The sequence below is a fragment of the Dipodomys merriami genome, unplaced genomic scaffold (assembly GCF_024711535.1).
Source record: "Dipodomys merriami isolate MVZ:Mamm:240054 unplaced genomic scaffold, mDipMer1.0.p SCAF_5, whole genome shotgun sequence".
NCBI lineage: Eukaryota > Metazoa > Chordata > Mammalia > Rodentia > Heteromyidae > Dipodomys > Dipodomys merriami.
The window spans coordinates 67,650,824-67,667,040 of record NW_027206068.1 but is presented as its reverse complement, the minus strand read 5'-3'; the positions used below and the strand labels follow the sequence as shown (position 1 = coordinate 67,667,040).

The window sequence follows — 16,217 nt, the reverse complement described above, 5'->3', positions numbered from 1 at the left end:
TGCACCTGGTCTTTTTTTTCCCTCTTGATACTCAAGACTGCTATATGTCTTAGTTTTTATACATATGGCAATGTGACCGGGCATTTTGAGTATATTCCCTTTGATACATAATCTTAGCTACTTAGGCTTTCAGTGAAAACAATATATTTGAAGTACATTTCAGAATGTTGAGGTTTGCAGGGAAAAAAGGATGAATACTCCCACCTTTTTGTTTTCTGTTTCAAGCCTTTATCACCTATAAAATGGAATATATATTCTGTAAGTGTGGTTTTAAAATTCTTATCATAAATCCTTTCCTAAGTGCCAAACGATTGCGTTTCAAAGCCAACCCAGGCAGAAAAGGCTCTTTATGGCCAATTGGCCAGCAAAAAGCCGGAAGTGGAGCTGAGGCTCAAGTGGCAGAGTGCTAGCCTTGGGTAAAAATGGGAAAGGACAGTGCCCAGGTCCTGAGTTCGATATCCAGTATCTGCACGCGTGTGCATGTGTGCGTACACACAACTTATTAAATTCCATTTGGGCCATAGAATTTTGTTTCGGAGTCTCCCCAAAGCTCTGCCTGATTCCTTCCTCTGCCCTCCTGCCCTTGCAGTCTGATCCTGACCTCCCGGCCGAGGTGCAGACGCCATCGTCCACCGAGCTGGGCAGGTATCCGGGCCTGCCCTTCCCGGCCTCGCAGTACATCCCGCCGCAGCCGTCCATCGAGGAGGCCCGCCAGACCATGCACTCCCTCCTGGACGACGCCTTTGCCCTCGTGGCCCCCAGCAGCCAGCCCGCCAACGCGGCAGGCCCCGGCCCAGGGGCCCCAGCCGGCCTGCCCGTCAGCAACACCCCTTCCCGGGAAGAAAGGCGAGCCGCCCAATGGGGATCCTTCTACAGCCCAGCCCAGACAGCCAACAATCCCTGCAGCGTAAGTACTGGCTTTCTAGAATTCTCTCCTGGTCGCGATGTTGGAGTTTTGTTGTCTGTGTTTCTGCAGACTCGTTACATTTACATTTGATAAAAAGTAAAGGTTGAGATGAAAACTGGTGGCTCACAACCTATAATCCTAGCTACTTGGGAGGCTGAGATTTAGAGGATCGTGGTTCAAAGCCAGGCTAGCCAGAAAAATCTGGGAGACTCCACCTCCAAAATAACCAACAAGAACCGGAGCTGGGGGGCTGGGAAGGTGGCTCAGTGGTAGAGTGCTTGCCTTACAAGCCTGAGGCCCTGGGTTCGATTCCTCAGCACCATATAAGCAAAAAGAAAAAAGCCGGAAGTGGTGCTGTGGCTCAAGTGCGCTAGCCTTGAGCTGAAGAGCTGAGGGACAGCGCCCAGGCCCAGAGTTCAGGCCCCACAACCAGACCCCCCCCAAAAAAAAAAAAACCAAAAAACAAAGAACCGGAGCTGGGAGTCATGGCTCCAGAATGAAAGCACCCTGCTACTAGCAATAAATAAATGTCAGTCAGTCTTGGGTAGTAGATGGTGTTTTTTTTTTTTAATTTTTGATTTTATTACATTCCTCTTAAGTTCATTCTTTATTCTGGAAGTTTCCATCAGTCTTGTGTTCTATGGGAAATGCAGGGAGCGCCTTTCTAGCTTCACCATGATGTCATGAAATGGAGATGGTTTAATGGTCACCACATAGACTCACTGATGTCCCCTAAAAGGAACAGTTTAGAAAAGGCCCAAATTACTTAACCTCTTGTGTGGCCACCTGGGCGCAGAGAGGTAATAGAGATGCAGAGAGGTAATGGAGGCGCAGAGAGGTAATGGAGGCTCGGGCACGCCTGGCAGCCAGGCTCCTAGCTGGCAAGGACATCTGTTTGCGAGTGCCGGCTTCCCATCTCCAGCTGACACTGCAGGATTTCATCTAGCTTCACATTCCTGTATTTAGTTCATTCTTTCAAATTCTCCTTAACACACAGGACAAGTCGAAGGGAAGGAAGTTGCACTCATTCTGTTTTCTGTCTGTTTCAAATGAAATGATTGGGGTAAAAGGGGGTATGACCTGTTGACTGGAGGGAGAAGTTAATAGGTCACAATTTAAATTTATTAGCTGGTGAGTTCATGCTAAGTTGCTCTGATATTTATTGTTACCCTTCTTAAGGTGGACTTGGGTGGCAATACGCATATATTAAAAGAATTTTGAGCCATGTGCTGGTCGCTCATGCCCGTAATCCTAGCTACTGGGAAGGCTACGATCTGAGGATCACAGTTCAAAGCCAGTGGTGGCAAAATCCAAGAGACTCTAATCTCCAGTTAACCAGCAAAAAAACCATATGTGGATATGTGGCTTGAGTAGTAAACTTCCACCCTGGAGCAAAAAAAGAAAAGAAAAGTATTTGTGAAGGATCTACCATGCTGCCGCCCTCTCCCTAGGATGGATTGAGACCTCTGAAACTGGTGAAGGCGTTATGACTGATCACTAAATGTGCCTTTAGCGCGTTCAGCCCTTTGGTTTTTATTAGAAGGAAGATGACTGTCTACTTGAAAGCCCCTGGAGCACAGCCCGTCAGAGGAATGCCTGGGTGGTTGTGCATTTGCCAAGATGGTTGATGGTTGTCCCTGGGCCTGTGCTGGCCAGCAGCCCTGCAGCTTTGGCTCAACAGCTACACCCTCACCCCTGGGAGTTGAGGAAAAGCTGCTTCCATGCGCATGGCTGGGAATCATGCCCATTCCTGGCCCATTGGATTCGCCCGCTGGGCCTATAGCCTTATAAGCACGGCCGGTTGTTGCTCTTTGACCCTTTTTGGAAATCCGGTTTCCTATGTTTAGAAAGTCACTCTTGTGTGTTGAACAATCTGGTGATAATTTTCTGTATTAGTTTGAAGGTAGATTAAAATTAAGAGGAAGGACTGTACCATTCCTGGGGCTTGAACTCAGGACTTCACATTCTCCCAGATCTTTTTTTTTGCTCAAAGCTAGCACTCTAACACTTGAGCCACAGCTCCACTTCTGGCTTTTTGGTGGTTAATTGGAGATAAGAGTCTCAGGGCCTTTCCTGCCTAGGCTGCCTTTGAATCTTAGATTTCAGCCTACTGAGTAGCTAGAATTACAGGTGTGAGTCACTGGTGGTTGGCTAAAAGAGGAAAAATTTTAATCTCTGCAATGGGTTTGGATTTTCTCTTTTCTTTTCTTTTCTTTTCTTTTCCAGTCCTGGGGTTTGAACTCAGGACCTGGCCACTGTCCCTGAGCTTCTTTTGTTCAAGGATAGCACTCTACCACTTGAGCCATAGTAGCACTTTCAGCTTTTTCTGCTTATGAGGTACTGAGGAATCAAACCCGGGGCTAGGAAAGCACTCAACCACTGAGCCACATTCCCAGCCCTTCCTCAGCCCTTTGTATTTTTTGTCAACGCTTACAGACTTTTTTGGTCTGGGCTGGCTTCAAGATTCCATCCTCTAGATCTCTGCCTCCTAAGTAGCTAGGATTACAGGCATGATCTTGAAATACCTATTGTGCAGAATGAGAGAAGCCAGATTAGGGTCACATGGGATAATTTCTTACCATAAAAGTCCTTGTTGAGGTAGACAGTCATGAAATGATAGTGGCACAAGTTAGAAGTCTGGTGTTGGTGATCAGCCTTCAGACACCCAGATGTAGACAGACCAAGAGGAGACTGGCAGTGGAGTTGATCCAGGACTTGGGCTCCTGGCAGCTGTGAAATAACGTGTGGCAGGTGGTGTGAAGATGCAGGATGCAGCTGAAATGATGGACCACACACTGACAAGGAAAGAGAGGAAACTGGGGTGGGGGGAAGTGCTCATGCCCTCCAGAGTCCTGAGTTCCTTTCCTCTCTCCACCAAATAAGGAATTAGGAGGCCAGAAAAGTGGAAGCAGAGGCAAAATTTGTTTGAAAGCTGAAAGTGAGAGTAAGCTGCCAAAGATGTGAAGAGCAGATTGTTAGATGCACCCAAGCAAGGAGGAATGGAGAATATGCCGGCAAGAAGGGGTCCAGAACTTGGTAGCCTGTTGTAGTGTGGGGGTCTCCCTTTTATATCTGTCTTGAGCAAGTGTCAGCTGTTCTGTAGCTGGATTGCTGTTCTTCTCACCCCAAAGGGAGGGGCACTTGTCCCCTGTGTGATTGTCTTTGCTAGGGCCACTATCGCTGCCTTCCAGGGCCTTCAAGAAGGGGCTTTGTCTCCATGAGGAGACAGTAGCTTTCCCTATCTTCCTAGTTTTCTTCTCTAACTTGCCCTCAGGGTCACTTAACCATGCTGGACTAGTGGATGCTTTTCTTCCCTGATGTGTTAGACTAGTTACAGCCATCACTGTCTCTCATCAAGATCCATGCCACAGCTCCAGTTGCCTCTTGATTCTGGGCTGGAATGTGAGGTAGCAGGGATTGACCATTCTGGAGCCTGGCATAGTTGGGTGGCTGACAGATAAAATGCAGCTTCTAGGCGCAGAATAGGCCAGTTGCTGAGGAACTAATGCCTTCTGTCATCCTCAAGATAACAAACAAACATGGACTGAGCAGCAAGATCTACAGGAACCTCTCAGCTGGGTTTCTTACTGGGAAAGTTCTTGATCCACTCTCTGATCTGATTGGTCACTATTCTCCAGGCTTTTCCTCCTCCTCCTCCCTTCCCTGCCCCCAGGCTGCCAATCCCCTCTGTCAGCTTCTGTGAATGGGAATGCAAACCTGCACCCTCTGGGGATGGAGTGGGGGCCACATCAAAGGCCACAACCTCACCTTTCCCTTTGCCAAGCTGCTTTTCACTTTTTTCTGTGTAGAGCATGATTCAGCTCCTGTATAGTTTGGTTTCTGTTGATATTTAGCATTAATTGACAGACTTCTTTCTTCTTCTCCTCTTCTTCCTCCTCCCCTCCCCTCCCCTTCTCCTCCTCCTCCTCCTCTTCTTTTCTTGTTGTTGTGTGTGTGCCTGTACTTGGGCTCAAACTTAGGGCCTTGCATTCTTGCTTGGCTTTTTTGCTTAAGGCTGAAGCTATACCACTTGCACCACACTTCCACTTCTAGCTTATTGCTGGTTACTTGGAGGTAAGAGGCTCTCGGATTTGTTTGCCTGGGCTGGCTTTGAACAACTTTCACCAGATCTCAGCCTCTTGAGTAGCTAGGATTATGGGCCTGAGCCTTGGGTCCTGGCTTACCTACTTGCTCTTTAGTGTTTGGAATTAGAGATTCCACAATAATGCCTTGATCTGCGACCCTCTTGACTATGCCTTCAAACTCAACAAGATTTTTATAAACACAGTTTTCTCATGTTTTCTTTGTCATGGACTTTTGATGTATTTAGAGGACAATCGTAGCAGTTTAATCCAGTGGAAAACCAGAATCATTGGCTGTGCCACTCCAGGCTATCAGTGGGCATGGATTTTAGCACATTGACACCTTGGTGGTAAAGTTACTGCTTGTTTCCAGGAGGAACCCGGTCACCCTTTATTTGCTGCCTCTGACTACAGTACAAACCACAAGAATGTGGATTTCAAGGTGCCTTCAGTTACCACATGAGTTTTTTATGCTGTATCTTATGACCTTCCGTTCCATTTTACCAGCACAGAGGTGCTGAGTGTGCATTGTCAAGGGCTAGTGGTGTTTCTGCTTCCTGTGTAAATTAAACTCTCCTCAGCAGGCGTGGGCAGCTGAGCTGGTTTCTCTACCTCACCCTGCCCCCAGACTCCACAGCCATTTTGACTTGACTTTTGTGCTCTATCGACTTACGTTTTGTGTGGAATAAAGGAACGATGCATTTGGCTGGGATTTTTTTCTTTTAATCAATTTTGTGCCCCAAACTTTTCTATCCGTGTGATTCATTTAAAATGAGAGGGTCACAGAAATTGCCAGTGATTTTTTTTTTCTAAACATGTCATCTCTTAAAACAAGACAGCCTCTTTTTTACTAAGGTAAGTTGAACTGCCTCACCCTAAATAATCAAACAGATCAAATGTCAACTACCATTTTCTACTGTCTTTGTTGGTTTTTCACTTAAACCTCCTGATGTCCTGACTGGTAAAGTAAGCTTGATTTAAGTGAAACAACAACATCAAATAGCAAACCTAGACACTTTACATATGAATGTTTTAAAGCTCTGAGCTTTGTCAGAGAACCCAGGGACACAGTGAATAATCTTTATCCAGTCTCAGGTTTACCTTTAGTCATTTGGAAAAGGAATTGAAGCTGCATTTCCTTCTGTCCCTCCTTTCTTCTATAATCCTTTTTGATTTATTGCACTTAATTTGGTGACTCTGTAAAGTTCTAATCATCCTCTATCTGCCAAGATGCTGGCAAGCAGGGTGGGAAGAAGCAGTAATCTGATCACAGTTTATTTTGTTTTGTTTTGATTTTGGTTGTGGAGCTTGAACTCGAGACTAGGTGCTGTTCCTGAGCCTCTTTGTGCTCAAGGCTTGTGCTCTACTATTTGAGCCACAGCGCCACTTCCTGTTTTTGAGGGGTGAACTGGAGATCAGAGCCTCACAGGGACTTTTCTGCCCAGACTTCTATGAACCGCATTCCTCAGATCTCAGCCTCCTGAATAGCTAGGATTACAAGTATGAGCCACCAGCACCTGGCTAGTCACAGTTTTCTATCTAATAATCCTTCAGGATTCTGGGAATCAGAGACCCTTACATCCGGATTGGCATCAGGCCCAAGGATATTGACCATGGCCAGTCTGCCAGACTCTGAAGCCTCTGCTCTCTTCCCCCTATACACAGTGAAGTAGGGTTTGCCCAATGGGAAAAGTTGGATTGGAGAACCAAGGGCAGTAGGGTGGAATGGGGGAAGCACCTGCGCTTTGAAGAAACTTAAATGACTGCTATAAGAAGATGATCCAGGCCAGGTGTGGTTGCTCACATGTGTAATCCCAGGAACTAGGATAGTGGATCATGGTTAGAGAGCCTCCATTTTGACCAGTAAAAACTGGGTGTGGTGGAGCACACCTGCCGTCACAGCTATGTAGGAAGCATAAACAGGAGGATCAAGGTTCCCAATTCTGTATATGTATGTGTGTATATTTTTAATTATAAGAAAGGAGAGTTTATATCTAGAAGTATTGAATTCTAATCCTCTTGCTTTTTTGAATTTCTTCCAGCGATATGAAGACTATGGTATGACTCCCCCATCTGGCCCATTGCCAAGGTAAGGTTTTCAGAACAAAATGCACCATGGCTTTCTCACAGAGATTGTTCTTGCTAATTGGGTGAAATCATATCTTTTTTTGTTGTTGTTATTGTTGGTCATGGGGCCTGAATTCTGGGCCTGGGCGCTGTCCCTCAGCACTTCAGCTCAAGGCTAGTGCTATACCATTTGAGCCATAGTGCCACAACCAGTTTTTTGGTTGTTTATTGGAGATAAGAGTCTCATGGACTTTCTTGCTTGGGCTGGCTTTGAACTGCGATCCTCAGATCTCAGCTTCCTGAGTAGCTAGGATTACAGGTATGAGCCATGGGCGCCTAGCTCTCATCTTTTTTGTTGTTGTTGTTGTTGGTCATGGGGCTTGAACTCTAAGCCTGGACGCTGTCCCTCAGCTCTTCAGTTCAAGGCTAGGGCTCTACCACTTGAGCCACAAGGCTACTTCCGGTTTTCTGAGTGGTTTATTGGAGATAAAGTCTCACGGACTTTCGTGCCCCGGCTGGCTTTGAATTGCAATCCTCAGATCTCAGCCTCCTGAGTATCTAGGATCACAGGCATGAGTCACTGGCACCTGGCTTCTCATACACTTTAACTAATATGAATAGATGCAAAATTCTGAGTTATATATTCTCTTGATCTAACCAGAAGAGGAGGGAAAAATTCTCTGCTAGTAGTGACAGATTGGAACATTGGTGCCAGCCCTCCTGCTGACTTCACCCTTGGAAACTCGGCAGGATACTAAAAGTTTACTTTATTGTGATGTGAAGCTTTGAACCTAGAACTAAAGTTCACCTTCAAATGGTGATCAGGGATTGTATGCTAGTGCCTCACATCTGTAATCCTATCTACTCGGGAGGCTGAGATTTGCGGATTGCTATTTGAGGGCAGCCTGAGCAGGAAAGTCCATGAGTCCAAATGTAGAGCTGTGGCTCAAGTGGTAAAGAGCTAGCTTTGAGCAAAAGAAGCTCAAGGACGGCACCCAGCCCCTGAGTGATCTTGATGAGTATATGTGCTTTGCCTTCAGACCAAATTTTGGCCCTGGGTTGCTGCCGTCTTCAGAGGTGGTGGCCTCCGAGCCCGCGCAGCCTCAGGCATCCGCCGAAGCTCCGTTTGCTGCCCGAGGGATCTACTCTGAAGACATGCCGTCGGTGGCCCGGCCTCGGCCTGTCGGGGGTACGACAGGTATGTGTGGCCATTGAGCTCGGATTCTGTATTATGGGATACTTGCTTTGGGGCTATCTTAGGAAAGACTGGTTTAGGCTTTGCTGAGAGCCCGTGTCCTGATGTTCAGTGGCCTCTACCACTGGATGGGAGCTTCTTTTCTCAGGCCCTGGGGTGGGTCAGGGCCACCGGGGAGGAGGAGGAGCAGCGGCAGACCCCTCAGGATGATGTCCACTGTTCTGGTCCCAAAGCAGCCAAATTGATTGAAATTGCATGCTCACCCCTTCCCAGAACATCCCTGAATTCTTCCAATAAACACACAGGAATGACATGAAAACAAGTTTGTCACTTGGTTTTTTTCTAAATTTGTTTTTGCCAGCTGCTGGTGGCTCACTCCTATAATCCTAGATACTCAGGAAGCTGAGATCTGAGGATCAAGGTGTGAAGTCAGCCTAGGCAGGAAAGTCTGTGGATTCTCACCTCCAAAAAAGGCTACTAGTGATAGGAAATGTACTCATTACCTTACTCGTGTAACTGTAACCCCTCTGTACAGTATTTTTACAATAAAAGCAATTTTTTTTTAAAAGCTAGGAGTAGAGCTGTGGTTCCAGTGGTAGAGCTCCAGCCTTAAGCAAAAAATGCTAAGCAAGAATGTGAGGCCCTAAGTTCAAGCCTCAGTAGGGGCACAAAGAAACCCTTCCCCTCAAGAAAAAAAAAACAAAACAAAACAAAAAAACCCACAAACCTATAAAGAATGATGTTCCCTGAGGGTTTTTTTAAAAAGTGTATTATATATTCAGATCCGTATGAATGTTAGTCATGAGCAAGAAGCAGCCAGGTTTCAGCTCATTATGAGTATGTGTCTTAGCAGTGCTACTAATCTCCTGGCCTTGAAGGAGCTGTGCTGAGAGCTGGTGGTGTCTAAGCAGCCCCTCTCTCCTGCAAGCACTGACCTGTCCACCACATCGCGTTCCCTCCAGGCTCCCAGATCCAGCACCTGACGCAGGTGGGGATTGCTAGCCGAATCGGGGCCCAGCCCGTGGAAATCACACCTGGAAGAGGCAGCCAGTACAGTGGACCAGGCTGGCCTGCGTATGCGGAGGAGGAAGCGGGACGAAGAGAAGCCGTGAGTACCCGGGCCTCCGTCACAGCTCGAGTGCAGCAGAGTCTGCTTTGAAAACCTGCGTTAAAACAAAACCAAAACCAAACAGCTTAGTGGTGGAGTGCTTGCCTAGCATGCGTGAAGCCCTGGGTTCCATTCCTCAGGACCACATACACAGAAAAAGTCAGAAGTGCTACTGTGGCTCAAGTGGTAGAGTGGTAACCTGTAGTAAAAGAACTCCAGGGACAGTGCCCAGGCCCTGAGTTCAAGCCCCAGGGCTGGCTAAACAACAACAAAAACAAAATGAAACAAAAACCAGTTTCCATCTCCCCTGCCCTTTGGGCTTTGCTTGTGTTTGTTTATGGTTTTAGATGGTGAACTCCCCTCTGCTTTGGGGAAAGTATGTGATTTTCCTTGAGATGGCCTTTAGACCTTCAGCAGTGCATTTGAACCTGAAGATGAGTTAATCCTGTAGATAGTCAGCTGGTGCGTGGTTGTCAGTGTCACTGATGTGTATGTACCATCTTACGGTTTAGTCCTGTGGTGGACTCACATCACTCCTGCCCCAATTGCTGTGAGCAGCCATTGCCCTGGCAATACCCATCTCAGAGTGCTGAACGTCAGCCCGGCATCCGTGGCTCACACTTGTCATCCTAGCTGCTCAGGAGGCTGAGATCTGAGGATTGCAATTTGAAGCCAGCCTGGGCAGGAAAGTCTGAGACTGTTTATCTCAAATAACCACCAAAAACAAAAATAGAGCTGTGGCCCAAGTGGTAGAGCGCCAGTCTTATGCAGAAAAAGCGTGAGTGAAAAGCCCTGAGTTCAAGCCCCAGTACTGGCACAAAGCAAGCACACAAAATCCATTGTTAAAAAAATACAGAAAATGATTTTGTGATGTGGCCTGGGCTCTGGTCACAGTGTATGTGTACACTCCGGGGCCCCTCGGCTGCCAGCATCCCACACTCAGGCAGGTGCTCCCCCTCCCTTCCAGCCCCAGGTCCCCACCTGTTCTCCCTATGGCCTGGGAACCCAGAGGGGACTTAGGGGGTGGGACTCCCCCCCTCCCCCCTCCCCCCTGTCCATGTCTCCAGCGTTGTCCCCCATCGTTCCCCGGTGGGAAGTGCAGTAATGTTTGCTGTCTTTCAGACCCACATGCTCGGACATCAAGAGTATTCTTCTTCACCGCTGTTGCAGGTGCCAAGGACTTCGGGCAGGGAGCCCTCGGCTCCGCCCGGGAGCCTCGCACCCCGGGGACTGCAGGGCCCTGGGCTGGGGTACCCCACCAGCTCCACCGAGGACCTCCAGCCCGGCCACTCCTCAGCCTCCCTCATTAAAGCGATCCGCGAGGAGCTCCTGCGGCTCTCCCAGAAACAGAGCGCCGTGCCCAACTTCCACAGCTGAGGCCTCCCCTCTGCAGCTTTGCCAAGTATTCGCTTCCCGTGGAAGCAAGATCAACAGGAACTGGACTGAGTGCGTGCATGCTTGGAACAGGAAACGAGTGTCATCTATCTCCCAGGGCCCACTGCCCACCCGAGGAAGGGCACAAGGTTCAGTGCTAGAAGATGCCACCGGTCGCACACCAACCCCTGAGACTTTTATACTAGGTTGACAAGGCGGTTCAGTTCAGCAGATGTGTACTTTTGGCCCAAAGCTAGCAGAACTTCACAAAAACAAAACATAAACCCAAGCTAACAAAAAACACATGCTGGTAGTCTGCTTTGTGAAGGTGAAAGGTTAAAGTGTGTCACTGGTTCAAGGCTGAGAGGAGCCGAACATGTCCATGGGCTCACAGAGTCGCGTGCGATCATACACTGCTGCTCTGTTTGCTGAGAAGAGAGATCTGAAGACATTTTATTAACCGCTTCATTCCCTTCTTTTCCTCCATAGGAACTTATTTTAATAATAATATTAACAAGAATACTAAGACTGTTTGGAAATAAAACAAAACACAAAAAGGTACTCGTGAGAAACCACATGATAGATTGTAGAACCTGAGGATTCCCAATGAAGCCATCGCCTCCATTTCCATCCTTCTCTTCCTCTTCCTCCTCCTCCTCCTGGTGCTAAAGTTCAAGGGCCCTTCACTTTTCTGGCTGGGAAATGCAGTGTTGGCTTTTGCAAGTGGGAGACTATTTTGAAGGTTTCATTTTGTTCTACAAAGAACAAAAAAACAAAACAAAACAAATCCTCCCAAATTGGGGGAGAGGGGATGACAAGGAGAGGACTTAATATTTATTTGGTTATTCAAAAATACATATTGAAGTTTAGATTTGCATTCTTAATTGTATTTACTGTTTATCAGTTGGTTATGAGTAACTCTTAACCCACGTTAGCACAGCCATTAGGGTCCAGACCCCAGAGTGAGGCTGTCAGGAAATCCTAACATAGATCCTTATACTTTGCTGGACATCTGCTCCCAAGTGATCTTTAAATGAGAAGTCAAATATGAAAATACATTGTTCATAATTCATTCCAGGAACTACTGAACAGAGAGGAGAGTCCATCCTTCCTGGTCACATTCCTTGTGTTCAAGTCCTGGGAGTGAAGCAAGTTCAGGTTAGCCTGTTTGTCATGAACAAGAAGGGAAGAGTTTTGAGACCATGAGGGAAAGGAGAAAGATGCCCCTGTTTTTTTGTTTTTTTTTTTTACTGTCTTATTATTTTGTTGAATGACTGTTAAAACTCTCTTAGGTACTTTGGCCAGAGAAAAGTGGGTCCTCTTACTTTAAAAGGTCCCTCTTTCATTTCTCTACCTCCCACATGAAGTGAGAGAGTGCCATTCTGTTTTCTGGTTCCTGAGTGCAACTCAGAATTGCAGACTAACAAGAGAGTCTGCCATGAGCCACTTTAGCAGATGAACTAATACTTTCAACCACAGGTGGCTTGGTAGAACTAGGAACTCAGCCAGAACCTAGCCACAGCTGGAACAGGCTCCCCAAGTGTGGCCATGAGATCCAGAATCACTTCTGCACCTGCTCATTTAGGCCTGTGACTCAGGCTTAGTGTCTCAGTCAATTCTGGGAAGCTCAAGTGTCAGTCTTGCCCCACACTGGATGAGAGGGGAATCCAAGTGGGTATCAGTTGAGACGCAGTGCCTGGCCCCAGAGCCTCTGCGGAGGAACATCAAGTCCATCTGGGCTTTGTTTCTTACTGATTGATCTTGTTTCAATACCAACTCTGCCCAAAAGGGAGAATGTTCTTTCCATGTCAATCATAAAGGCCCACAATCTTGAATATGATAGTGAGACTTTCAGATATCTAAGCAGAAGTTTATTCTAGAACCTTTATGATGAGTTCCAATCATGTAACAACAGATAGAATAAATGGCCCTTCCTCCCCAATTCTGCTCAGTATCCTGAATGTTCTGCATCCAGAGTGTCCTGTAAACAGTCACTTCATGTGTGCACTACAGAAACGGTGTGTCTACAGTGACCATCGAGAGATTCTACTTGTATTTTTTATTATTAGAACTGATAGACCTTGAAACAGATGTCAAGACCAAAGATGACATGTGATACACTGGTGGCACGTGGTATGGTGTGAGCAGGCCCCGTGGGGTTGCCAACACCCCATGGTGGAGAAATAAAGCACAGTGTGTTCTCATTTACTCTCATCATTAGGCAAGGCAGGTTTCCCAGTCACCAAACTCAGAAGAAAGAAACTGTCCGAGGACTGACCCATGCTGCTCAGGGTGTCTTCACTGTGTGACGTAAGCAGAAGCTCTTCTTGTTGGTTATGAGGAGCTTCGATGATGTAGAAACCTTGAAGTCCACATAATGAAGCAGATTTTATGTCTGGCCCCCACCCCCACCCCCTGTTTTCGGAAATTCTGTGTACACAAACTTTAAAAATTTGCATTGGAGAAGATGGTTTGGAGAAGGGCGCTTTTTTTTTTTTGGCCAGTCTGTTGTGACTAACTCAGTGTGTCAGCTTTCTTCTCTGACTCTCCTTCATTTCCCCATCAACAGAAGAGAGCAGCTCTCCCCCGCCAGCACCAGGGCTGCTAGTGGTGAGAACCGGATGTGATGCAGTGGGTCAGCAGGCCCCTCCACCCCCCCAGGAGGGAGCAGAAGGTGGTGTGAAAACAGAAAATGCTGTGGGTGTGAACGTCCCTGGATGGATGATGGGACGCATTGGAATCTCCCAGTGAGTGCATTGACACAAAGGTAACCAGAGCAAAACTGAACGCCCACTGTGTCTCATCCTCTTCACTCTGGTTTGGTTTAAACTCACCTCCACTTGCAGAAAGCATCTATGGAGCATCAAGATCATCTGTTCTTGACTTTCTGCTGTATCTTACACCAAGGGGGTGAGCCCATAGGAGCCCTGTCTTTGGAGATCTTAGAATCTAAGCTGGATAGTACAGATAGGTATAAAAGATGGGAACTAGAGCTAGACGCTGATGCCTATAATCCCTGCTACTCAGGAGACTTGAGATCTGAGGATCACTGAGGCCAGGCAAATTGGAGAGACCCTTCTCCCTTCAGTTCAAGCACCACACAAACACACACAAAGATGGAAAATACATATTAAAAAAAAACCCCATAGATTAAGCATCCCTCAGTGGCTAAATGCATTGGGCACACAAAATTGGTAGAAGTTGCCTGGTTGGAACTAATGGAATCTTGGGGAAAGTCAACTGCAGAAGCCGCTGTGATGAAGATGAGAGTTACCTAAGCTAATGCTGAAGTGGCAGAAGGTGAGCCCAGAGTTGAGCTGGGGAAGGATCTAGAAATTGGGGTACGCCGTCATTGAAAACAAATGATCTGCCATAGTATGGGGACTCTGGGGAGTTCAGAAGAGAAGAGAGGCGCCAGGAGGATGCACTTGTGGTAATTCAGTAGATGACCAGGCTGTCAACGATCTACAGAGGAAGAGCTCCAGCGTGGGGGATGGAAGGGGAGAGGACTAAGGACTCGAAGGTTCCATATAAAGTATGCAGATGGTTGTTAAAAATGACTCTGTGAGGGTTACTGCTTAGAGCAGATCTTGATGTCAGCCATTTGATGACAGTCTAAGTCCTTTGTAGAGCACAGTAGGTTATAAATAAATATATTTGACTTCTTTATAGCTATCTAAATGTTTTCCTTTAATTATAGTGTGTGTGGATTTGAGTGGCACATGGCTTTCGGTCAGGTTTTTTGAGGCTGGATGCCTGTGTGGCACAGCACAGGTGCAGAAGCGGGAGCAGAAGGCTTGGGCCAAATGAGTAGCGATTCTGCGCACACTGAGTCTTGATCTGGTACCCGGGTTCTGTGGCTGCTGCATTTGCATTAATGTCTGTGATGTCTTAAGAACCACCAGTTCCTTGGATGCTGGTCAGCATCGGCACTGCCTCACAAGTTAATCATTGCAGAGGGTTCTTCTATAGGCCCTTTCATCCTGGATTCTTACACGTGGATGACTTTGATGCTTGGAAGGTTCTAGGCTTGGGACAGGGTGTGTCCATCTTGGCTCTCACCCTCACATTAGCAATCCTGGAGTTTCTGCCATTTCTACCTCCAGAGCAAGGCCCCAGAGTTGATCCGTGGGGCTTGCTCACCCATGTTTGGCCTGGGCGGCAGCACGAGGAAGTTGATTGAGTACCTGCAGGTAGACTGCATGAGCACAAACACATTTCAATGGCACGGTTCATTGAACGTGGTTTTTCCTCTTAATCCAGCACACTGCGGGCATTGTAACAGGTGAGAGGGTTTCCATGGGCCTCTGTGGCCACATTCTCACGAAACGTGTAGATTACATCTGTCACCTCATCAGCGAGAACGGGGCACGTTTCAGGTTCAGTTTTTATTGTGAGAGGTGATTGATCATCAGGTGTTAAAACCAGGACTCCTTTGTCCCCTATTTAAAACCTTGAAAACTGAAAGGTCAGGTTGCAATTTTAATTTCATGCTAGTGGATATAATGTACACTTTACAATTTCCTTTCAAATACACAGCAGCCGTGGAGTGTCAAAGATGAATATGAAATACTTTTAGCAACATGAAATGGTGGTTAGGACACTGGATAGTGTGACAGGGAGGAGGTGACATGGGCTCCTGGCTGCCGTCTTCCCCTGGGTTTTTCTGCTCTGGGGCTACTGAACATTTAAAGAAAGTGGCTGGGTGCTAGTGGCTCACTCCTGTAATCCTGGCTACTCGGAGCCTGAGATCTGAAGATTGCAGTTCACAACCAACCTGAGCAGAAAAGTCCGTGAGATTCTTCTCTAACCACCAAAAGGCTGGAAGAGGAGCTGTGGTTCAAGTGATAAAACACTAGCCTCGAGTGAAAAGGCCAAATGAGAGTGCAAATTTGAGTTCAAGCTCCAATACTGGTGCATGCGCGTGCGCACACACATACACATACACACACACACACACACACACACACACACACACACACACACACACACACACACACACACACACACGGGTAGGTAGAATAAAAAGTAGAACAACTTGAGTCTTGGAGCCCCTTGATTGCTTAGAACCAGAGAGGTCGCGCTCAGAGGTACCCAGGGTGCTGGCTTGTGTCTTCCTGGGTCAAAGATTGTTTTTTTCCCCCTTGCATCTCCATTCCTATGAGTAGCAATGTATGAAGCTGCAGAGCAAATTGGGGCCACCTGTGGCATCAGTACTGCAACTTGAACTTGACAATCAAGGTTTGCTGGTCTCACCTGGGCAGTTGAATCTCAGTATGGGTATTTGCTGTAGTTACTGAGCCTCCCTTCTAACTGTCAGTTATGTTTCTACCCTTCCTTCAAGTAGCTGCACTGTTTTCTAATGTGCTGTAGAGTTTTGGAATAATTTATGCAAGTGTTTGGTTTCCATGTTTACAATTTTTACAGCTTTCTTATTAGCATTTTAAATGGAAATGTCAATAAAAGCTACCACTTGGTGTCAAA

General features: G+C 46.9%; 1 protein-coding gene across 1 annotated transcript in view; it reads left to right on the top strand.

Annotated features, from left to right (window-relative positions):
• Positions 1-16,217, top strand: part of Kiaa1549 (KIAA1549 ortholog) — a 103,726-nt gene extending 87,509 nt beyond the window's left edge. Inside the window, exons 16-20 of the mRNA XM_069996876.1 lie at positions 590-907; positions 7,032-7,078; positions 8,097-8,254; positions 9,214-9,359; positions 10,482-16,217. Of these exons, the coding sequence (XP_069852977.1) occupies positions 590-907; positions 7,032-7,078; positions 8,097-8,254; positions 9,214-9,359; positions 10,482-10,736 (924 nt within the window). The 3' untranslated portion in view covers positions 10,737-16,217. The remainder of the gene's footprint in view (positions 1-589; positions 908-7,031; positions 7,079-8,096; positions 8,255-9,213; positions 9,360-10,481) is intronic.